This window comes from Syngnathus leptorhynchus, chromosome 18 (genome assembly GCF_054491065.1).
Source record: "Syngnathus leptorhynchus isolate UIUO chromosome 18, UIUO_Slep, whole genome shotgun sequence".
In the NCBI taxonomy this organism is placed as follows: domain Eukaryota; kingdom Metazoa; phylum Chordata; class Actinopteri; order Syngnathiformes; family Syngnathidae; genus Syngnathus; species Syngnathus leptorhynchus.
Window position 1 is genome coordinate 4,300,016 of NC_141212.1, and position 24,878 is coordinate 4,324,893.

A 24,878-nucleotide genomic window follows, 5' to 3' on the forward strand; every position below is an offset into this window, starting at 1 on the left:
GGCATCACGCGTTATTAATTTGCGCAGGATAGCAAAAAAAAAAAAAAAAAGCCTCAAGACGTCGTTTATGTACCGCGGTCAATTAGTTTCTCCGCCGCTAATGAATGCATCGTTTTTCTTTTCTATAAGGTTCCCCGTCAACAAAAAAAAGGGAAGGACAATTGAACTAATAGGTCAGTGCCTCAAATTCTTATCGCCTGCCCGGCCTTTGGTTATTCGAGCTATTAGCGAGCGCCGGGAACAGCGCCAACCTCCCAACGAGCCAGTAGCATTAATGAGAGGTGAGCAAGGGGTCGAGCGGCTCAATCCGTCAAGGCCCCGCCCTCTCCGCAGCTGCCACTCACCTTCAGACGTCGAGCCACGACGACGACACTCGACGAGCCCCCCGGCGGTGAAACATCGGCGAGAGCCGAGGGGGGTGACGATGACAGCTGTGCTGAGCGATGAGCTCTTGAGGACAAGTGATAGACGATCTGGACAAAAGATCAGAACGCCATGCTGTCCTCCTAAGGTTTTGAAAAAAAGGTGTTTGGGCTCCCCTGATGGTTTATTTTGAGCATGTTACAAATTTTGACCTCCGCTAATAGCTAACGATCACATGAGCTCGTCTAGCATAACATTTGGCCACCAGACTCCCAAAAAAAAAAAAAAAGCCTCAAGATGTGAACAAAGGTCAACACACACACACACACACACACACACACACACACTGGGTCCATTGTGAGTGTCGTGCGCTCTGTCAAGAAGGCCAGATGTGGTTGTCGAGCAATTTAGCGTGCAAATCAAGAATGCACCATTCCTAATCGCTTTCATCCAATTTGCGGTCACATTCCGGAGACAGCAAAAGGAACAACCCGATAACCGATTTGGACAAAATCCGGATCGTCGACACACAAGTCCATTGTGTTTGCTGGAAATTTCACTTCCCACTCATCGGATCATTTTTTTTTTTGGACTGGTTTTCACGGGAAAGCCAAACTTGACGTATCGCGGCCCCTCCGTGACCTTAAATGGGATGATAGATGGATTTTCACCATCGTCAGGTACCAGTGTGCCATAGCAGCTGTTTTGCAGCTTCTCCAGAGATGCCATCTGGGATCATTTGGGCAGAGTGTTTCCGAAGCCGTGTCTGATTGGCTGTTTAAGCGCTGCTGTGGATTTCCAAGGATGCTTTATCTCGTTCGGGCGCGGTCGCTTTTCGACAGGAAATGCATCTGGCTCATATTTCAACAAGTACGTGTCACTCAAGTGGACACAGAGGAGGGAAACATCTTTTTTTTTTTTTACACCGGCATTGCAAAATATAATCGATACATGCTCCTCCCCCCTTTTTTTTTTTTTTTTAGTTCCTTTCATGGCGTGGAAGGCTGTTGCAACTTTAATGTCTCGTCTTTATGCCCGCCAGCGACTGATGTTCGTCACACGGGGAGCAAATTGAGTTTGCACGCCTTGATGACTCATTAACGTGGCCTTTGCAGCACTTTGCCGATGCCCCTGTGTATTTTGGCACATTCCGTTTTTCTAATAGTTTGAAGTAGCGGGGATGTTAAGGCGCTTATTTTTTGGGGGGGATTACAAAAGCTATATCATGAAGCTAAAGAAATTGCTAATAACTGCTGTCATCACTCACAAATGCTCAAATTATCTGCGGCCTATCAAAAGTTGACCTTTTCAAGGCCACATAAATCTGGAAAAAAAAAAAAAGCCTTGGACAATATTAATGTTGCAAAACGGGGCAGGATTTGCAATGAAGCTGTGTAACAGTCGTTCCCCCCGCGTGGAACAGATAACGAAATATCTTATCTTATCTCCACACCTTGACACAGCTAGTACTTCCCAATCTGGAAATATCTCCAGGCAGCATTATTCTGATATACTGGAACAAGTCAGGACATTCAGTTCGATAAATATATTTAAAAAAAAAAAAAAAAAACTTTTTCTTTTTTTTTGCCATTCAGATATCCATCCCAGGCAGAATTGAGCGGTGCAAAAATTGACATCTCCCAAACAAAAACAAACAAAAAAAAGAGCTCAGTGGTGTTTTGTTGTGTGTGCAAGTTTTTGTGAATCATCTCTTGTTCAAAGAAAGCTCCGGTATCAGTTCCCGCCACCTTTTTTTTTTTTTTTTAATTATTTTCTTCTCAGGCGTGTATGAATGGGAGCTCCCCTTTCTCCCTATTGCATTGAACCGGATAACCGTGTCCTCGTCGTCATCCCCATCCGTGAATAGGAGTCAGCGGGGATTTCGTATTTGGGCTCTTGCGTCAGTCCCCAGCAATTTTTGATTCCATTATTCGGGAAAGAAAAGAAATGTTTAAAAAAGCGAAGGCGATACCTTGTCAACGCAATACACAGCGACGGAGTTTGTTTGATGTATTGTGATCAAGGATACAAGGGACGGAGGTTCAAAGTTGAATTTGTGACCACGTCGGTCGGTCAGCAGTGTCTCGTCTCATTTTACTTGGTAGCAGTAAACCGTCTCCAAAGAGCGTCGGTCGGCAGTGTTTATTTCTTTTTTTCTCTTTCGTCTTTCACAGTTTTGAAACCCCCCCGCGGAGCTTTTCAAAAGAAAAATATTTTGCCGGCCCGCCTTTGTTGACTCAATGTTTTGCTCATTATTTGCTTTGTTTCAACTTGTCCTTTGAATACATCAGCAGCAAAGTAAAACAATGTCTTTCTCATTTTTCTTGTCAGATTTGTTTCATCCTTTGAAATGCGCCTTCAGACAAATACATGCGAGCCCAGTCACTTATTCGATGGACTATCAAGTAACCAAATCCCTTGACCGGATTCTGCTGGTTTTCTCATATCAAATAAATACGGTGATGTCATCGGAGGAGCCGTCTTGAAAATGTATTGGAATACGGACGAACCGAAAATCAAATCAAGTCAACCCGAAAAGCTTTTAATGTGTTTTAGGTTTAACATTTTGTAAATAGAGTATATAATGGCCTCTTTCTTTCTGTCACGGCCCCTCCCCTTTGGGGTCTATGGAAATATGATAGCGTTGTATTCGGTTTTGCTTTCCCCAGTACCTATTACGTAATCACGCTCGCTAACAAAATAAATTGCGAGGAATATAAAACCTCCTTGGCTGACGGAGCAAAGTGAAATCAAAACAAAGCCTCTGTGGTTAATGTCATTATTGGATTTTCTTTTGTAGCACGGGGGGGAAGAAAAAAAAAAGATTCTGCGGGACTCATTAACCTTTACAGTTTGTGCCGGTGTTGACAACCGGCACAAATTGAACAGAGGAAAAGAAAACCAGGTAGACAATTAAAGTAATCATTGTATTTAGCGCTACATTATGTGTGGTTAATTTGAATTTTAACCACTCTGTCTTTATCTTTATTATTTGCCATTACGGCGTTGAAGAAATGTTTTATTGAGTCTTAAACAAAATGTCTCCCTGTTTTTTTTTTTTTTTTGCTGTTCATCAGGATACCCGAGGGCCAGGCAGAGGTTGGCTCCCTGGCTGCGGGCAGACTACGCTCGCTTGAGGACCAGCTGACCCGAGCCAAACTGAAGATCCACACCTTCCAGAAACTGACAGGAGACGGTAAGCAGCAGAGCTTTGAGATTCACGCGCTAGTCAAATATTAAACCAGAGAGGGGGGGGGGGGGGGGTTTGTGTGTGTGTTTACCTCTAAGCAGTGGTCAGAAAGTGCAGCAAAGCTGTCAGGCGAGCGGCGAAGGTGCGAATAAAAGCGGAAGCACGCCCAATGCCCCCAGTGGCAAGATGCGAGCGAAAAGGGAAGAGAGGAGACAGACAGAGAGAAAATAAAGAGGGACATGCGAGCGTGAAGGGCAGCACAGGGTCAGCCTTTCCATCTCGCCGCGGGGGGAAGACGACGCTAAAAATACCCTCTAGCTTTCTTTCCATGAGGAAGGGAAAGAGAGAAAAAGAGAATGCCAGATAGCGCGTAAAAAAAAAAAAAAAATCTGTCTCATCCTGCTGGAGGCTGTCTTTCCCTCTGCCTGTTTTTTTTTTTTTTTTGGGATGGGGGTGTTTCTCTAGGCAGAAACCAAAGCAGGCAGCTGTGTTATCCATGTGTGCTACTTCACATTGTTTGGCTGAGGCTGACTGTTGTTCGAAGTACTATACGAGAGGAAAAACCACATGAGGAGCTTGGGAGAAAAAAAAAACACTATGAGGCGGAAAACAGCCATCAAGGGCTCCTTAATGAGGTCAAAGCTCCACCTAGGGACACAAGATAAAAACTCCATTTGGTTCTTTTCGGCAACTTCGGAAATTTCCTTCGTTCGCTCGTGTAATGTTTTGCGCAAAACAAGAGAAACCCTGTGGCATCTTCTTCCAATTTAATTCCCTTGTAAATACTTTGAAGTCATTTATATGTCACTTATTTCAAGTGTCATGTTTTTATTTATTTATTTTTAAAATATTTTTATATTTATTTATCTCCCTCTGCAGGCCCGGGGCCCACTCAGGAGGAGCTCCGGCGCCGAGTGGACAACGGCGTCAAAGAGTTTTGGTACTTTGTTCGCAGCGAGGTGAAGAAACTGGCCAACGTCGAAGTCAGCGAAAGGCAGAAATATGCGGAAACACTCCTGACCCATTTGGGAAACCAGCAAAGGTGAGCACAGATGCTTTGAATCTTTTATCAGCCTCCTAAGATATTTTTATGACCTTGCTGACTAACAAATTAAGCGAGCAGGAACAAATGTTTACACACACAAAAGTCCAACTCCACTTATTATGGCATATTCATGATCAAAAAGTCGTCCCGCTGTGAATAATCCGTCTCTGCACTTATCAAGCCGACGTGCTGGTAAGTCACACATCTCTCGCGCAAATTAATGAAGTGGAGAAGTGCAATTTGCCATCTTGCACTCCTGCGGGTGGCAAATTGCAATTTGAGCGACAAGACCCTCGACTCAATATTCACATCGAGCACGTTTGTGCACGTTTTGGTGAAAAGTTTCCAAGTAGGACAGGCACGAGCGGTCGAAACCAAAGTTCAAAGGTCACAGACTCACTCTTTCTAGATGGCAGACTTCCACGGATGAAGAAAAGCCCCGGTGCAACTTATCCGAGTGATTCATTGTAATCCCGCCCAAGTGGCTTACCGAGGCCATTGTCTTAGTCATTGCAGCCTAAGCTGCTTTGCAAAGACGGAATCCTCAGACCTTCGTGTCGGTTTCCCTTTTTAAGTCGCCGTAAGTGCTCCGGGCAAAGGCTAAGAAGGCTCCACTCCAAAAAACGCTTAAGTCCAATTGCAAACGGCGCGACATCAATCTCGGCATGTACAGTACATCTTGATTTTTATTTTTTTGGGACGACTTAAGTGCTTATGTAGCCTAATGGATGCTGCTCGACACATGACGGCGCAAAAATTGGTAGGGCGGCGAGAACACAAAAGGCCCATTTTGCTTTTAACAAAGCAGAAAGAAGCCCCCATTCATCTCTGTTGTTGTTCTTCTTCGGCTTGTTTCTTGTTTTTTCTACAATTCTTCGACACATTTGTCGCATGGCTGATGTTCTTCTGTATTTGATTCATGATAGTCACCTTGTTTGCTTTGGCTTAGCGGCGCACTCACGATCCATGCTTCCAAATTCCAATGAGTAACACTGAAGTCACGGCCATATCCGCCATTTTGGCTGCACTCGTCTTTGGACGAGCTACCAAATATCCGGATGAGAACTCTCAGACGCACAGGCTTTGACTGATTTGGGTCAAAGAAGTGAGTAATAAATTACGCTTGCATCAATGTGTGTGTGTGTGTGTTTGCCTTTAGCGGAATACATCAGCGCTTACGCTCCGGGGCAAGTTACGGAGAGGATGTCCACGATATTTGGCAACGCGTGACATCAACACACATTTGCTGTCAGAGTCTCGCAGATAGGATTCATCCCGGAAAGAGCTCAACGAGCGCAACCTCGTCTTGTCACTCAGCGAGATGCCGATAAAACATTCGGAGCCCGTGTAATATTCCATTTGCATCATCGGAAGATACTTTTCGGTTTGTCCAATGCCCCCGCGGAGGAGAGTAATAAAACCCGTGCACCTCCGTCTACCTGCCGGGGAGGGAGGGGGGTTCAAAGACGGGAATAATAAATCTGCAAGTTTATTTTATGTTGATTTAATCTACGCGCTGTTTGGCAACTTGCGCGTGTCTGCGCCCCGGTTTTGAAATCAGGAGAGATGAAAAAGGGGGGCAAGGAATGCGATCAAAGACGACGCCGTTCGCTCCTTGTGCAAATATTCGCAAGTCGCGCAAAGACCAAATGATCCGGCTCAACGGCGAATCGGTTCCTCGACCGAGCTTGTAACTCTAATCGCTTGTATCTCAAATCAATGTGACATCGCTTTATTTGGGTTGACAGTCATCATGGAAAATTTGGCACCCCTTGGTCTAAGCACTTGTTGTGATTCCAGGTCCATCATGACAGACCTGTACTACCTCAGCCAAGCAGATGGAGTGGGCGAGTGGCGGGTGAAGGAGGCCAAAGACCTGTCGGATTTGGTCCAGAACCGAATCACTTACTTGCAGGTACTCTGAGACTATCTTCCTCTTTCGCGGCACGGCAAAAAAAGCGAGGGAGACCCCGTGCAAACGTTTGTCTTTAACAAAAAAAAAGGCCCTTATGTGTTTTTTATCGCCATCTTTCACACCCGCTTGTCTCATTTGCACCGTGCTTAACTGTCGGCGTCGCTTTCCCCTTATAAGGTGGCAGGTGTGATAACGCGCTGTCTCGGCAATCCAATTCCTGACGGGTCGGGCGCTCGCAAAAAAAAAAATAGAAGAAATTGAATAAATGACAGCTTAGCATAGCGGAATAAATTCTGGTGCTACTTGTGTTCCTTCTTTTCAAGAAACGGACCAACTACTGTAAGTTGACCAATTTGACAAACGCTTGAGGGGTTAAATTATACACGCACGGTGGGACGAGGACGCCGGCGTTCCTCCGCGGTGGTGCCGGCGCGGCGCTTCAGGTGCCACGCTGGGACCCGCAGCATTAATGAGCCGACGTGTTTGATGAAGAGGACCTAGTCAGGCCGGCTGGGCGGAGACGGCCCCACTAACAGCTGCTGTCGCCGCTGCTGAGGGATCGCAGCGCTCCACCAGCTGCCATTACTAATTTATCACACACACACAAACACAGACACGGTTACGCACAGATGGGCTCACACACACACACACACACCTGTGCCGGGCTTTTTCCACGTTTGCACAGAGATACCTGATGCGAGTCTCTTGTTTTAACGGACACACACACGAAGCTACACACTGCCTGCCGTGTACGCCACCCGCGGTATTCGCTCCCCTCATTCCCGATTTAACTAATTCCATGTCTGCATGCTCCATCTGTCCACTCGAACAGCGAACATGGCAGCTCCTTTCGAGTCTTCTGTCAGACAAGCTTTTTTTTTTTTTTTTTTTGCTTTTTTGACGTGCAGTGCGCTCGAAAGGGAGGTTTCGCTCCTCGTCACATCCGCCTGTACTCGGAATTGTAAAAAAAAAAATGTTCCGATACTCGGACACCGATACCACTTCACTGTAATGTTAGCTGTACTTTCAGAAACGGCTGACAATAATTTTGGGTTGTAGCATTTAAAAATGTTTTCCATGTCCCCGAACAGTATTTAAAAAAGGCAAAATCAGCTTCGGGTTTTATCAATTTCATTGCACGAGTGCGCTTAGCAGATCAGCTTACCAGATCTGTTTACGTGAGCAATTGTGTGCCCTTTTTTTTTTTTTTTTGCGCGACTTTACAAAGTTAAGGCGACAACAAATGTCGAGCGAAATCTATTTGCACTTTATGAAGAATTGATCCCCTCCATCTGTTCAAGCGGGCGAAGAATCTGTCCCAGCTTTGTATGGTTGCCATATCTTTTGATGTACATTACATGTGCATCACCCGTCAGATAGCAAACAAAAATAAATAAAGAAAGACTGCCAAATAAAAGCCAGCAGGGAGTTTTGGTCGGTGTCCAATATCGAGCAAGTCTGTTGGTTTTATTGCCAAACAAAGCCGTATGACTGCATCCTGGAAGTGTATTTGCGCCGGGCTTTTTAGTTTACAGCCAAACGTCCGGTTTAAGACGTGCTGGCAAGCGAAGGTTGAAGTCATTTGAAGTCTGCCTTTTTTATTTATTTTTTTTTTTTACAAGCACGTTCATTTGAGTCGGCAACTTTTTTGTTTTTTTGTTTTTATAGAGCGCCACAACTAATAAAGTTTGTGACTGTCAATCTAAATCCTGCCGCTGATACAAACGACTCGCTACTTGCGAGCGGAGAAACATGAGCGATAACCGACTCCAACCCAAAAAGTTATCATTCAGCAAATTTTTGCACTCACACAACAGCGCCTCTACTGGCCGCAAGTCAGGTAGCGCCGCTTTATCGTCCCTCAAGTGGGTCGTGATGAGCAAACCGTCCATCCCACACATCAACAATGAATATTTGACGCAAAAGCCCTTTCCCGCTTCACTTTCCAATGACTCAATGATCTCGCACATCGAGTTCCTATCAACCATTTCCTGCTCCAACAACATCAAGTGGTTTACCCAAAGTGAATCATTGCGCCACTCCACATAAACACACAGGACGCCCGCGTAAACATGACAGCTGTTATTTTTTTTGAACCGCAAGCGTTATTCCACCTTCCAAGGATACGCCGGTGGTAGGAACATGTAAATGTCACACACGGTTCCTCTCCAAGGTCAGTCGAGTATGAAAGCCGAAACGAAAGCTCCTCACGAGGTTGCTACTGTAGATTATTGCTACGCGCTTTGAATTCCTGCATCTCGGCATGATCACAAAGAAGGGAAGTCACCCCGCTACTAAATGCGAGCGAAATACTCCGAACCTTCCTTCCGAAAGCTGCAGCAGCAAACTCTTAATGAGGAAAACACTCCCATCAGCCACGTAATTGCTGTTTAGGAAGCCGGTTGGCGCGGGGGGGATCGCCGAGTCGCTCCCAATCACGACCCCGCCGCTCCGCTACAAAACAACTAGCTTTGCTGCTTTTTTTGTATTTTCCTCCCAGAGTGTCACTTGATATTCCACACCCAACACTTTTTTACCAGAGGAAATCTTATTCATGAGATGGGAACGGAAAGCAAGTCTGGGCCAGCCAGTTTAGTGAAAACCATTAAATGCTACGTTACGCTCAAATGTCAGCTGTCGATTGAATGTTGTGACAAGAAGATGGCATGGCACCACAACGACGAGGCACTCTTATAGCATCGGGACACGCATTGGCTGTCAGGTTGAAATATCTACAAGCGAAAAATTGTTTTTTGTCTGTCTCTATTACCTAATTTGACATCTTTCGAGCACACAGTTGAACTTGCATTTGCCGGCGGTCTATTTTGAGCTAGCGAGTAAAATGAACTCACGAATATTTATGGAAGCAGACCTGTGTGTGTGTGTGTGTGCTAATTGGCAGAGGAAAAAAAAATACACCATGCCCTTGTCCATTGTAATAATGGAACATGTCACCAAGTGGAAGCAGCAAGGCCCGTCGGTGTTGCTAATGATGTTTTTTTTTTAATTTTTTTTTTAATAGTTTCCGCAGAAGCAGAGATCAATGGCATGGCTATAAAAAAAAACATGCAATTTTCTTTTAGCACGTCCAGTGAAAATAATAAATCAAGAGTAATTTCATTTATTTTGAAGCAATAAAGTGTAAGATAGGATTATCAGAGGGAGCAAAAGAAACAGACCAAGGTTGGAAAGAGCTTCTTGTACAATGGAATTAAAGTAACATAACAAACAAGAACAGTCGTCGCGTGTTATTAAAATTCACAGGTCGGCTCTTTGGGTGAGATTGAAGGTCAAGTAATAAAAGCGGATTTTCAAAAACAATGTGTTTTCTTCTAGAACCCTCCGGACTGCAGTAAGGCCAGGAAGCTGGTGTGCAACATCAATAAAGGCTGCGGTTACGGCTGCCAACTCCATCACGTGGTCTACTGCTTTATGATTGCGTACGGCACCCAGCGGACGCTCATCTTGGAGTCCCACAACTGGCGTTACGCCCCGAGCGGTTGGGAAAGCGTCTTCCTCCCCGTCAGTAACAGCTGCACCGACCGCTCTGGCGCCACCACCGGACACTGGTCGGGTATGTACAAACACCTTCCCAGATACAAAAGACTCGTTACGCTTTCGTCGTATTCTCTGGCGGAATTAAGAGTCGACTCGTCCCTTCTTTTCTGCTGCTGCAGCAAAAAAAAAAAATGGTGTACGAAGGCAAGATAATGCAATTCCTGTAAAAGCACTTTGGCAGCTAATGCATGAGCAGAACCTCACCACTCAAAGCTTTCATTGCCGAGAAATTTCCACATGAGAGTCCAATAAAAGAGTTTATGTTGTGGAAAAAAAAATACATCGTTTGTCCGTCAACTGTGAACCAAGGCTACTTCTCATCCAGGTTATTAAGTTTGACCGAATGGTTTTCTCGATTGAGTGGCCAAAGGTCAGAACATTGTCAGCCGTGTCTCGCACTTCTCCGCCACTTAATGGCGAGAGAAATTGGATCAAATTTGTGGGGGGATTCCCTTTACCACCTTCATTGCCAATCCACTCAAGGTGCCCTTAATCACTCCCCCAAATGGTCGCTAATGGCGTGCGCATGCTAGCTGAGATGTATTTACTTTGCTGGCAGAGAAATATAAACCTTTCAAAATGTCTCTCCTAGTTCATCTCCCATGTGATGACTAACCTCGAAAGTGAGGGTCGGCAGGTTAAACCTTTTTTTAAGTCCACCTGTAGCGAGGTTAAGTGGAGTTAGCATTCTAGCTAACTTTCTCTCAGGCTACGTTTCCACAAAACTGAAACAATCCAGATGATTTTTCTGCCACGCGGTTATTTACGACGTCAACCGATATCGGCCGTGACAGTGTCCAGAAAAAAAAAAAGAACGCACGGGATCAGATATGCCGCTCGAGCGACTTCATTCGACGCCATTTGTAACCCCCGGAAAACTCCTATGACAGCAAAGTTGTAAACTGAGGACATTGTAAGGTGAATGTTGTGAATCTTGTTTAAGCCTCCCTGATCGGGATCCAGAATAAAACAAAAACAGGCAGTGGTGGTAAAAATGCAAGAGGCTGCACTTTTATGGGAGGATTGACACGTGCCGCTGTCTAAACACAGCTGGTGTTTACCGGGGGAAAAAAAAAAATTCAGATCAACAGAGTTGTCTGCCCACAGCCAAACAAACACTTTAAGAGAATCCTTCCTTCTTAAACGATTTTGATGCCTCGGAAAATATGAAAAGGGCAGCAGACCTGCCTCCTTAACATTTTTTTTTCCTTTTGGACACTCCATGTTCAAACTAGCTTATTTATACCGTAAAATGAAACGGCTCAGACAAAAAGATCAATGCCTTGATAAAATAGGTTGCGAATGTAGCACGGTCATTTATTAGTATTGACTTACGAATCGAAGGCCTTGATATGATTACTGGATAGTCTTACGATTTATAAGACGAGGGGAGGGGGGGGGAGTGTTTGCCTCTGCGAAAGTGACAAATGTGAAGCGTTTGCAAAAGACGATAAGTGAATCGAAGGCTTTTTACTATCCGGCTGCGACTGGCTCGCTATCACTTTCTCTCTGGTCGCCTCCTTTCAGCTCTTCATTTTTCTCCCAGCACCTCATTTGACTGGAGCTCTCCTGGGCTCTTCCTTCTTATCTGCCGCTCTCGGGGTGCTTCGCCTCTCTTCTCCTTCCCTCCCTCCCGCCTTTCATACGTCCTTTTCCGACTATCTGCTCTCCGCTATCTGTCTTTACAGCCTCCTATAGATCCATACACGCCATCTGGCCGCCCCGAGCCGACGGCTCATTCACCGCCGACATGTCGCGTTCTTATTTTCTCAGGGTTGTCTCGGTCACCGCGTGACACATTGGCCTCGCTAATGTACGCCTGTTGCTACCTGACGAGTCCCCCGTTGTCGTGCGTGTTTCATTAACAGTAGGCGAGTGCCATCTCGGCAGCGAATGAGGCCGCGGGCTTAAACGATGTTCTGTTCATGTTCCCTTTTCAAACGCGTGGCCTTATTCTCTGTGCGCTTAAACACTATATTTAGCCGGACGGTCGCGGTAGGAAAACGATTTGGTCGGCGTTCTATAGCCCAGTTGAGTTTTTTTTTTTTGTTTTTTTTTTCTCACAAGCCACCTTCTTTAAATAGCTTTTGTATCGTTAACCTACTTTTGTCGGGAGTTTCCCCGAGGATGCAAATTGTATATGCATTTGCGACTGGGGATATTTTGGTCTGGAAAACATATAGCTTCGGGGGGTCGGAATCAAAGATAGCGAAAAAGTCATTACGGGAACGGCTTGTTTCTTCCTGCACAGGGAGGGGGAATTGCGGAAAACAAAAGAAGAAGGAAAAAAAAGATGGGATTAAATCGAGTCGCTCCTCGGAAATTTGGTTGCATTTTCATAGGCGTGCTTATTAGCGGAGTTAGCACCAGTCGATTATAAGGCCCAAATATTGATTTGCCCTGGTTGCACAATCTTCGACAAGATGATGACATAATTGGACTTTCTCTGTTTATCATTTTCCGGGACGATGACCTAATTGTCGAGTGTGGATCAAACAGCCAATTTTTGGCAGCTATTATAACTGAATGTAAAAAGTTCTTGTTTTACTTGGGAATGTTTAGGCAAAGAGAGCTAATGCGTAATTAGACGACGACGGCTTTACTCTTGGGAGGGTATGACTCAGTTCATTTGCAAAGCGACTGGAGAAGCGTGGTGTTTGTCGCTCGGCGTTCCTCTTGTCTCTTTGGATCGGGCTCGTGAAATATGTATGAAGCCTCGGAGGTGAAAGCTTTTGGATCTAATTGAGTAGCTGTGGGTGGAAGATGTGTCCATTTGCGCCAGTTAGCTAGCCGCTAGCTTCACGGAAAGGAAAAGTTCCGTTTCTATATCCAGCGCAGTTGATTTATTTTTTATTTTTTTTATCATCATTTTTTATTCCCGCCCTTGTCCCTAACATGTTTTTATGGAGCCGTCATGTCGGAGGCAGATTTTACACACTCGCTGCCGTTTATTTAGTAAGTGTGCAGATGTTGTTTATAGCCGTGTTAGGAGTTGTGTCTGGTGCTTCGGCGCCCTCAAACCTGATTATCTGCCGAGGTGGGACACACACACACAGATAATGTACATACACGCACATTTCTGGAAGGTTTTTATAAGGGGAAAAAAAGGGAAGTTTGTCTTCCAGGCAAAGTCTCTCTGGTAAAATGAGATTGTGTACTTATTTTCATTGGCTCCCATCATTTAGTGTTGCACCACCTGTGCTGTAGAGAGTTGCTTCAAGGTTGTTGTTGGGTTTTATTTTTTATTTTTTTTGCTAGCCAGAGAGAGGTGACCTTTATAATCGGTCCGGCTCCAACGCTTTGCCCACGGCTTCTGCCAATCTCCACTCCGCCTTGAGGCTCCAATGGCCGAGCATCCGCCGCCGCCATCCCCCCCTCGATTATCTGATTAACTTTGCCTTAAAGCAGCGGCCGTGTCATTTCTATGCATCTTGAAGTGTTTTGCTAAATCATTGTTGACAATCTTTTCCAGGGGAGGCCAACGATAAAGACGTCCAGGTTGTGGAGTTGCCCATCGTGGACAGTCTTCACCCTCGTCCCCCCTACCTGCCTCTGGCTATTCCCGAAGACCTGGCGCCACGTTTGCACCGCCTCCACGGTGACCCCTCCGTGTGGTGGGTGTCCCAGTTTGTCAAGTATCTGGTGCGGCCCCAAGCTTGGCTGGAGAAGGAGATCCAGCAGACCACAGCTAAGCTTGGCTTCAAACACCCCATCATTGGGTAAGAGAACTCAGCCGTTGTTGGGTTTTTTTAATTCACTTATGAGCATTTCCATGAAGTGTTTACATCGTTTCTATTTGGAGATCCAAAGCAAACAACAAAACTGGTAATTAGCAAACAAAGACGTAGCTTGGGGGCCCACGGTGGAGCTTTTGTTGAGGTTAATAGCAGGTTAAGACAATAATACCAAATGGGACCAAAAATGTGCATTTTATACTTTTTGTCCATTAGAAAATAAGACGCCCTATTTGTTTGAATATTACTCTTGCTCAAATAAAAACTTCCCGAGAGAAATAATTGTCTAAGTAGGAACCCTCGCGCTCTAAAAAGTATTAAACACCCAATTGAGTTCCATCTTCCTGTTGTCTGTTTGGAGTTAATCTCATATAAAGCAGCCTCTCCTTAATGTGCTGCTAATGACAGATAACGCCAATTTAGCCCCCGACTCCATTTTGTCTTTGGCGAAACAGACGTGTTCTTTCGATAACGCTTTTGAATAACTCCAAAGTATATTTATCGCAAGGTTTTAAAAACTTCCAACCAAGAAGCCAGCAAGGATTTTGCCCAGTAAAGTCCTTTCCTGGAGGACTACAGCCTCTCATCTGTCTTTCCTGGCATGGTGTTCTGGACCCGTCCAACCGGGAGTAGACCTCAGACAGAACTAGGCATCGCCGAAGGGACCGTGTGTCAGAGCTGACCCTGGATTGAACATGAGGAGGTGGCCGAGGGACAGGGAAGCCCGGGCATGTCAATTTAGACTGCCGCCACCTGGACTCGGAATTTAGGCCACAATAAATAACTGCATGGATGTTTCTTTTTTTTTTTTCTTCCCTCGTTCCACCCACGGCAGCCAGGTGCCCAACTCGAGGAACATTAGCATTTTTGCCTGCAAGCCCCATTCTCTTTCTGCCGCACTTCCCCGCATCAGCTATTATTGTAAGGCGCTCACTTAGCCAGATGGGAGATTTATCATTCAGCACCCACGTGCATGATGATGAGCAGGCAGGAGAAAGCGCCGCGCCAGGAACTGACTTTCAACTCCTTTTGCTGGGATGGACCAAACTTTTCAAGATGTCCCATGAGTCTCCAGCAACTCTCCATCTGCATATGCATCCATTTTTTTTTGCTGCAAGCCATCCTCACGCTTGGCTCATTCCGCACGCCTTTGTGTCTCCTTTCAGAGCAGCAGCCGTGTCTTTGAGCGCTCCACCACTCATTTCTGATCGCGACTCGCGTTTCGTTTGTTCTCGCCGCCAAGACTTCTCCGATTTTTTTTATTTTTTTTTTTTTTTTCCCTTCTCACCTCTCCCTCACGTTCCCCCTCGGTACACATCTGTATTCACCAGCCTCTCGCTCTCATTGAGTTCTCCACACATCTCGTCTTTGTCTTTTCCCACACCACCCCTCCCTGTCAATCGGTGAGAATCCCGTTTTTTAAATTTTATTTAAAGTGTCGATTCTAGCATTCTCGACCGCCGTGCAAGTTGGTCCGATTGTTGATCAAAATAAATAAAAAAACAGATGTGCTTCTGATGCTAGCTTAACTGCTTTGACATCACGCTGACTTGAGAGGAATACATTGGTGGAATTCTGAATAGGGGCACTCAACTGAATTCATGTGTAGCTCATTAGAGAAAAAGTTTGATTCAAAAAGGAGGGGTTTATCTCTCTCTCTCCCCCCCCCCCCCCCCCCCCCCCCCCCTTAAGCCTTGCGTATTATTAGCAGTCGTGCAGCAAGAACACTCATCGCGGGTATACGAGGACATGTGAAGCAAATGAATATTCAGCTGAAAGTGGCTACATAACCACAAAGTGCTTTTTTTTGGTTGATTTTTTTTTGGGGGGTTGTTTTTTTAACCCCCGCAAATCTCACACAGTGCATCACGCAACTACTGAATAAGACAATAGTATATCTGTCTAAAGACTCTTAAAGCTGCCTAGTGATGTTTAAATCCTTTTGATAGTCTTCCAAGGTGCTGACGTCACATGCAAATAAAAGATTCATTTGGTGTATATATTTTTTTTTGGGACACTCAAGCCTGAATAGAGACACTAGCTTTGATATCATGTCGGGGGCTGGTATGAGCCGTCGGGGATGTGACGGCAATCACTACAGAGTAAGAGAGATGAAAAGTCAGCCATTTTTTTTTTTCTTTTATTTGCCACCTGAACAGCCGGTCATCCCTTCATATTAGTGTTATAATTTTTTTTTTTTTTTCTTTTAGAAGAGACTGGCAGGCTAATTCATCCTTCATTATGCTAGAATGACTGCAGTTTCTCTCTGTCATCTCCCTCCCTCCATCCCCCTGTAACTGCTCGCCCCTCCCCTCTGGAAGTGACCTGCTTATGTATATAGATATAGATAGTGATGGCCGGACAAACGGACGGACATTCCGCGAGGATAATTAGAAGAGCATGCAGTGAGACGCGCCTCTAAAGACTCTGCAGAGCAAACAAATAAATGAACCATGATATGAAAATCAACACAAAGTAAAGTAAGCCATTTAACCAACTGGGGAAGAACCCTTCAACAGCATGATTGCAAATGTGTCATAACAAATGAGCCCACTCCTTTTTTTTTCTTTTTTTTTTTTTGGAATTGTTTTTATTTATTTGTTGTTAATAGATTTTGCAATTTTCATTCCTTCCTGGAGGCCACAATTCACAATACAGATGTGCCCGGTTGCTTTCGTAATATAATAGTTCTAGATAGAATAAAAATTGAGTTTGTGTATCCATCAGTTTGAGGAATGGGATGTATGCGCGTTCTCTCCCATCCCTCTTTTTTTTTTTTTTTTTTTTTCTCACCTTCATATATGCAGTCTGCTCCCGCTCTGTCCTGGATCGCTGGAAGAAATGACACAGTGTTGCTTATTTCTGCTTCTGGCTTGTCCTACATACGCCAAATCCAAGCAAGCCTGCGTGTTTGCAAACACCTTCTGTCACCGCAATTCATTTGGTGGCCTATATGAAGATATTGGCACTGCACGGATGGGAACAAAAATATTGGGACAGCTCCATGAACCCTATGCACGTCTCCTTTTTGCTCAATCTTTTTTTCTGTCCGTGTGTGTGTGTTTCGCAGCGTTCACGTGAGGAGGACAGACAAAGTTGGCACGGAGGCGGCCTTCCACCCCATCGAGGAGTACATGTTACACGTGGAGGAGCAATTCCAGCATCTGGCCCGGCACGGCCAAGTGGACAAGAAACGAGTCTACCTCGCCACCGACGACCCCTCGTTGCTCCAGGAAGCCAAAACCAAGTCGGTTCATTTTCTTTGTTGCTATTTTTGGGACATTCCTTGATACACAGTTGCCCTTGTTTAGGTATCCCGACTACGAGTTCATCAGCGACAACTCCATCTCGTGGTCTGCGGGCCTTCACAATCGTTACACTGAGAACTCTCTGAGAGGAGTCATCCTGGACATTCACTTCCTTTCCCAGACCGACTTCTTGGTGTGCACCTTCTCCTCGCAGGTTAGTTTTTAAAGTGACTTCTGGGGGTTAGCCTGGTGTGCTATTGAAATTGTCCAAAAGGTTCTTTGTCTTAATTTGCCCTGCAGTTGGCAGGCAACCCGCCGCTCGATACAAAAAAAAGGATTTTGACCCAGATTCCAGATCACGATGACTCACCCTTGAGACAAAAATAAAAAAAATTCCCAGAAACTATTCAAAAATGCGTGCTGGTACCAAACGGGCATTCAGCTGATGCTTAAAAAAAAAAAAAAAAAGAAAGAAAGAAAGAAAAGGTTTTAACCTGTCATCAACTCGTTCAAAATGTGCTTACGTAGATTTATTAACAGGTAATCATTTCTCTATGACTTCATTAGCAAGTGAATGACTGCACATTAATCAGTATTTAAATCCGATAAGCAAATACGGGCTCGTTTTGCGGCGCGCATTAAGCGACAGTCAGCGGCAGAAACGTTTGGACCAGTTGCCATGGTGACAGTTCATTTACCAGAATATTCCTCAGCAGGCGGCTGCTCTTTTTTTTTTTTCCGAGTCTCCTCGTTTATATGGCCTTTGATGGCTGAAGTTACCAGCTGTTTGACTAAATGAACAAAAAATAACTTCCAAGTCAAAGACGTACATGTCTTTCTAATATAACCGCGGGGGGGGGGGGGGGGGGGGGATGAAATGTCAGACAAAACCAAGTCAAAGGGTTTCAGGAGGTGGGGGGGTGGTGTACGTCACGGAATCATCAACGGCATCTTCTCCCATCACTGGTTATTATTTTGACGTTTACGGTGAAAAATAAAAATAAAATCATCAGCCCACCCCTTCCCATTAACACCCCCATCCGGTATTGAGTTGTGGTTGATTCCACCTCAGGTGTGTCGCGTGGCCTACGAGATCATGCAGACCCTCCATCCGGACGCTTCGTCCTACTTCTACTCCCTGGACGATATCTACTACTTTGGCGGCCAGAACGCCCACAATCAGATCGCCGTGTACCCCCACCAGCCGCGCAATAGCGAGGACATCCCGCTGGAACCCGGCGACGTCATCGGTGTGGCCGGCAACCACTGGGACGGCTACTCCAAGGGCATCAACCGCAAACTGGGTCGAACGGGCCTCTACCCGTCCTACAAGGTCAAAGAGAAGATCGAGACGGTCAAGTACCCGACGTACCCCGAGGCGGACAAACTGTTGGAATCCCATAAGAAATGAAAAGTTTGAAAAATACACTTTAAAAGAAAACAAAACATCGGAAGATGAGAAGGAGAACGCCGTAGACTGCGGTTTCCAGGGGAAGGAGGCTGCTTTTGTACAGAAGGATGAGAGAAGCCTGCAAAGCACGCTAGATGAGACGAAAGGACCTGCACACACACGTGGCAGGACTGCACTCGGTGTATGTGTGTGTGTGCGTGTGTGTGTGCGCGAGTGTGTGCGCACTTGTGCTTGTGTCAGGTCACAGAGAACTTGCACCACTACTCCTCAGGCGGAGTCTGTAGATTTTAAATAAAGCGAGAGAAAAAAACAAAAAGATCAGTCATACATTAAAAACTGTCTCGGGACTTTACTGTAAAGACCGGACCACCCCCGCTCATCACCCCCGCCCCTCCTCTCGCAGTTTTTAAAACTGGAGTGTTTTATTTAATTCTTTGGTGTTTTTTCACTCTTGACTTGCCTTTTTTTGTTTTTGTTATTGAATGTACTGTATTGTCTTTTGTTTTTGCCACATTCCTCCATCTCGTCCCACGTGCAATTAAGTTTAATCGATCACCCCGTGCTTTTAATTTGTTTTTTTTGAAACGGTCTTAATTTTTTTTTGAAGGGTGCTGCTTGTGCATTGTGTACTGTATCACGTGTGTGTGAGTGTGAGTGTGTGATAGCGAGAATGTGTGTGTGCTGCTTTAAAGGGGCCACGTTAGCAACCTGCCTGGTGCCTGCTTCTTTTTCTCACCGCCTCTGGACTCAATTGTGTTTGTGTGCCTGGTGGTGATGCAGGATTGGGGAGGGGAGGGGGGATGAGGGGGGGGCTTATGTGTGTAATTGTGTTGTGGGGACACTTTGGACAATGGAAGTTCGCCCCCCCCACCTCAACCCCTCCCCTTGTGAACAATGTTCCGATTATTAAGATGGTGCACATCGACACGCTCGCCAAATGAAGCACTCCACAACTGTCTCCTGTTCTTATGGCCATCGTTTTTTTTCATTTTTTTTTTTTTTTTTTAAACTTTGCTCTGTTAAAATAAATAAGGGCAAAATTGTTTTTTTTTATTTTTAAACCAATAATGCTATGTCTTCTTAAAAGCCATTGTTTCATGACTTTTGTTCCTGGGCATTGTCTTTGATGACCACACATTGAAATAAACTTGAGAAACCAATGCAGGTTTTACTTGTTGGATATTTTGGCAAATGTATTTTTGTTTTTGTCCTAATGTCATATTTTACAGGCCACAACATTCTTTCTTCACCTAGCAAATTGACTCATACCAATGGTGTCCCTTCCTGCTCTTATCTACTGGCCTACTTCCTGTTTTCCCTTCCTAATCTCTTTGTCTTATTTATGTGATGTCTTGTTGCTTTCTCACTCCGTGAGGGGAGGGGGGGAGCGATCAGAGATCACGTGTTAATTTCACTATCTGCATGCTTCATTAAATACTCATAAAAGAAAAGCTAGCTGTGGAAGGTTTTCCGCACGGGTGGGTAATAATAATTGTATTGTTTTGGTTTCCTCCCGCTTGACAACAGTCCACAGTCGATTTGGAGCGTGTTGACCAAGAAACGTCTCCTTTGAAAAGAGAGCCGGTCCCCGCTTGGGTTTTACACATGCACGTGCTAACCGGAGGCCACTTTAATTAAAATGTGCTCATCGCTGTCACAGAGTCGTTTAAGAGAGACGTTAGCGCACTTAATTCTTCTCTTAATTGGCCGCCCAACCTGATGTAGCTTGCAGTTTTTTATTTTTTTAACCAGCACCTTTTAACACATTCCAACTTCGACTTTTGTTCCCTGGGAAACACAGCGGAGGCATTTGCAGGTCATTAACGCCTTTTTTATTTTTAATTCACAATACAATGACATTTTACATTGTTTATATTAGCGAGGAGTGAGTACCGATACCAGATATCCGATACCAGCCTTATTTCACAACGTCTGTACCCGCAACTGTAAGAAAAATTGCTCTATTGATAAATTTAGGTCTTTCTTTAAAATGTTCTGTGATTGTTTTGGGGGAGAAATTATATGTATCAAAATTTAGTGGTATCGGTACTTGGTATCGGAAATTCTAAGGTGTGGAAAAAAAATGCTATTCTGGATCCACATCAAAGGTATTGTATACAATATACTATCTGGCTAAGTGTCTGCGCCATCACTCTGCAGACTATCAATCTCGTAAGAGACATCTGATTTCATTCCAAACGACTCATGCAAAAAGGGCGAGGAAATAAAAACGATTCTCGCCCTCCGACGTGGCGCTGGAGTACCATCAAGTGTCACCTTTGTGCGGCGGTAGATAGTAAGGACTTCATCATTCTGCCGTTGGCCTTAAATCAACTCCGTTTTTTCGCCGCTTGACATTTATCAGATGAAGACTGTAAACCTAGTAAACGTGGAAAGGGAATTTCTGGCGAGGTGTTGGCACAAGTCAGCCGGGGTGCCACAAAAGGCTTCAGTTTGCCACACGGAGAGAACTTTGATGAGATCTCTACCGGGAAAACAACGAGGCACACGAGGACTTGAGTTTGCATTTGATAAGCTCTCTAAATTGGTGTTTTCCGAACAGCGTTTTCAATATTGTGTAATTTGGCAAATGTTCAGTCATATTCTGGCGTCTATTTATTTGTCGGGCAGATGTGTATGAAATAAGGTCTCGTTTGTTGATGTTTCCACTTTGACGTTCGCCCACTCAGTCTGCTGTTCTTTTCCTTTCAATCTCTTTCCTGGTGAAACTTTGCAAAGTCGGCTTTGAGTGCTGACCCGTCACACTATTGGATGCTATTAAGTTCCCACACGTGGCCCACTTCACCTCCGCCACCTCCGCAGGATGTTGTTCTTGATGACTAAGCAGACGACTGCAATCACTTGAGTGACTATGATGCTCTAAAAATGACGCCAGGTTTGCTCTCGGTGTCCCCGGAAGTTGCTCAGTCTCATTATTTAGCTTTTTTTTTCCCTCCTTGCAAAAAAAATTCTCTTTCATGCATTTCAGCTCTTTTTTTTTTTTTTTTTTGCTAGCTTGTGGACTTAATATTTTACAACCGTATCACATAACCGAGACGAGTAAGATTGACCTGAAATTCAAAATCAAATCTCCTCCAGACTTTTTTTTTTTTTTTTTTAGCGGCTCTGTGCTGCTTTTACCGCACCTGCAACAAAATGTAATGTCTCTTCCAAAGCATTGGATTGAGAGCAATAACACACATGGCCCTGAAGACGAAAGCCAAATGTTGTCAATTTGTTATATTGGACTGAAATTCAAGTTTGTTTTTGCCTTTCCAATGTCTTAATTCAAAATTTAGTCACATAAAAGAATCTGCAAATTATAAAATTGGTTTCATGAAAATGTATTGCTGGTTAATCCTAAACAGCCCCAATTATAAGAGGGGGGTGTACACTTTTACAACCCCATTCTCAGTGCTTTATTTTTGCTTATTTTTTTTTTAAAATCACATATTCTACAGGTCATAGATCATATTAATGGTAAAAAGATCTTTTTTTTTGTTATCACATCAACTTGGCAGGGGTGTGCAGACTTTCTGTATGTCATCGTCACGGAGGCGACGGAGAATCCCTAGCTATTCCTCGCCTCGCCGCCGTGCCGCCTGCCAGCAGGCTTGCTGCCTGCCGTGATGACCATTAGTGTCTGGCTGCGGCTTCGGGAGATAACAGGTGATTTAGGGCCCCGTGCCTTGACACAGCCAGAGAGAAATAGCCAGCTGCCGCTTATCTCGCTCGGCGCCATCCTCCACTCATTTTTACATTAGACTCACCTATTCAAAGCCATCTGTCTTGTCGCTCAGCTTTCAATAAAAAAAAAAAAAAAAACACTGAGGGCGGCGCTTAGACCGTTTTACCACAGAGGGAGGCGGGGCTTTTTAACAGCCAGGGGGCGACACAATGGCAGCGGGGGCCCCGAACTCACAAAGCTGCCCTACCTTGCCTCTGAGTGTTCTCACACCATCCGGGGGCTAATAGCAAATCAATACCTTGGCTGAAATCAACGTGTCAGGGTCAATCATCAAATCTCTGGCGACTTTATTATTTAGCGCCGAAGGGAAAAAACGACCTTACCACTTCAGGGACACAAATATCGTCGAGGCGATTATAACAAAAATATTGTCCGGCCTCCGAGAGGAATAAACAAATGGCATCGCTCACGGTTATGTGGAAAGGCAGGAGAAAGAAACTTTTCATCTTTGTTATAAGGCGATCGGAATCAAATTTTGAAAGGGTCAAAGATCAAATCCAAGAAGAAGTTCTAATTGTAGTAAGATGACAATAGCGCTTTTCTCTCTCCATCTTTTTCTCCTCTGTGATTATTATCATTGTCTTTTTTGTGCCCGGACTTATATAGCAATAAGGACGCGATGGGTGTCCTTTTCCTTTTCTCTTGGCTAAGTGCGGAAGCAATTTGCTCTTCTTTGCAAGCTCGCATAAAAGGCTTCTGATTGCACATTATGACCTGAGTCTTAAGTGCACGCGGCCAACGCAAAGCTACCCTACAGCCAAATCACGCCTCCTAGTCGCTGTGAACCTTGACCCCCCCCCTCCGGCAATCAATCTGAATGGAGTGCTGGGAAATTGAAAATATACCAGTATTTTTCCAGACAATAAGGCACACTTAAAATCCTCTTATTCTTTATTTGGTGCACCTTATAGTCTTAAAAAAAAAAAAAAAAGCAGGAGTTGGAGTTTTATTTTTTTATTTTGATCACACCTCGCTTACTTTAAGACAATTTTCTTTTCCCAGTGTTTGTGTTTCCCAATGTTACTGTATATCGCACAGTATATTGTCAGACTATAGAAAGCTTCTGAAAAATATTACCTCTAGCACTCTTTTTTTTTTTTTTTTTTGCCCAAGGATTCAGGTTAAGTGTCTATTTTTCTTTTTTTTTTTTCTTTCTTTCTAACAGAACAGCTATTTCAATTTGTCGGACAAAACCACAAAGCAACTAAAGCGCTCCTCGCTAAGCCTATCTAGCTGTGTTTAAAAAAAAAAAAAAGTCTCTTATCTCTCTAAAGTGGCTGCTTTTATTTATTTTATTTTTTTTTTCCCCTCCTGTCTTGTTAAGGTGGACTTTCTCAAGGCATGGATGTTTTCTCTCGGTAGCTAACCGAAGCTTTTGTCTTTTGTCTCACCCTACCTGCCTAGTACAATTTTGTGGTAGTATCTTGATGACCTATAAAAAAAATAAAAAAAAAATGTCACCTCGCCCCCCCCCCCCCCTCCTTCCTTTTTTCCATCTAGGGCTCAATTCTTACTCCGCTGAGTGTTTATTGCGCAATCACTCTTTTTCTCACTGACCTCGTTGATGCCGCCGTCACGATCAATGTCTACATCTGCTCCCTTTGTGAGAATCATCCAACATATTTTTTCGACGCTTTGGAAACTGAAATGATGACGTCTGCCCACGCGCCCTTGCGGCCCCCCGCTCACCACGGGGGGAGCGTGTTGGAATTACGAGCAGGTATTTATTAGCATGAGTGAGCACGTTATTAATCAGCCGCACAGTGAGGGGGGGCTGTTTGATTTCACGTGTTGAGCAAAAAAAAAAAAAAAATACACAGATGTTCCGATGTGATTACTTGACACGCGTAACAAATGAAGGTGACCACCAGAAAGTTTCATAACATCGGGAACGGAGCCTTCATTAAATGTTCACACCTTCACGGCCGTGCTTTAAAATGATTTCCAAACAAATAGTGGCGCCGTGAGTTAGGTTTGGACCAGCGTGGATTCCGCACAGCGTGAGATTCCAAAGGCTAATCAGTGAGCTAATGAGTTCTCTCCACTTGCACCAGTAGGAAGGTCTTCACCACGGCTCAAGCAGGCCGCCTGCAGATGGAGATAGGAATTTGACAAGTTCACCTTCAATCGCGGCGCTAATGAAGATCTTACCGAGCTGGCATATTCATGTGGAAATGACTCGTAGTACATGGCATTACTGTCTGTCTGCCCATAAATCACTTTGATTTCAATATGCTGATTTTTGAAACTTATCCAGGGTCAAAAAAAAGGAGCAGGAACCCGATTCCAGGTGATGAAAAGCCCACACCTACTCCCTACCTGCACTAAAATCAGGAGACTAGTCCAAGCTGCTTTGTCACGCCCATGGGCGAGGAGGACAAGACAGCGAGCAAGCTTCATCCTAGATGAATAATGCACCATTCAAAGTCGGATCCAAGCCCCGGAGAGCCCCAAGGTACGTTGCAACCTCCATGTAAAAGCTTCCGCCGCTGTTCCTCATTGCCTGAAACTCATGTTCACGTGCAATGAAAATCCTCATCAAGCTGTCCCCAAAGAGTTGCGGCAAAAAAAGGGGGGGGGGGGGGGGCAATCGCACACAAGGGTGTCACGATCAATATTCCTGGGAGCGCTCATCGAGGCTCCGCTGAGATAAGGTAAAGACAGAT

At 44.7% G+C, this 24,878-nt stretch overlaps 1 protein-coding gene across 2 annotated transcripts in view; it reads left to right on the top strand.

Moving 5' to 3' along the window:
- fut8b (fucosyltransferase 8b (alpha (1,6) fucosyltransferase)) overlaps positions 1–24,084 on the top strand; it is a 95,163-nt gene extending 71,079 nt beyond the window's left edge. Inside the window, exons 12-19 of one of the 2 annotated variants that reach the window (XM_085937239.1) lie at positions 3,441–3,559; positions 4,433–4,595; positions 6,399–6,513; positions 9,850–10,087; positions 13,544–13,790; positions 16,876–17,052; positions 17,117–17,267; positions 23,713–24,084. In XM_085937239.1, coding sequence (XP_085793365.1) covers positions 3,441–3,559; positions 4,433–4,595; positions 6,399–6,513; positions 9,850–10,087; positions 13,544–13,790; positions 16,876–17,052; positions 17,117–17,267; positions 23,713–23,943 — 1,441 coding nt within the window. In that variant the 3' untranslated portion in view covers positions 23,944–24,084. Of the gene's footprint in view, positions 1–3,440; positions 3,560–4,432; positions 4,596–6,398; positions 6,514–9,849; positions 10,088–13,543; positions 13,791–16,875; positions 17,053–17,116; positions 17,268–18,125; positions 19,625–23,712 lie in introns of those variants that run through there. The other variant, XM_085937238.1, reaches the window with a different exon arrangement.
- Positions 24,085–24,878: the final 794 nt, after the last annotated feature.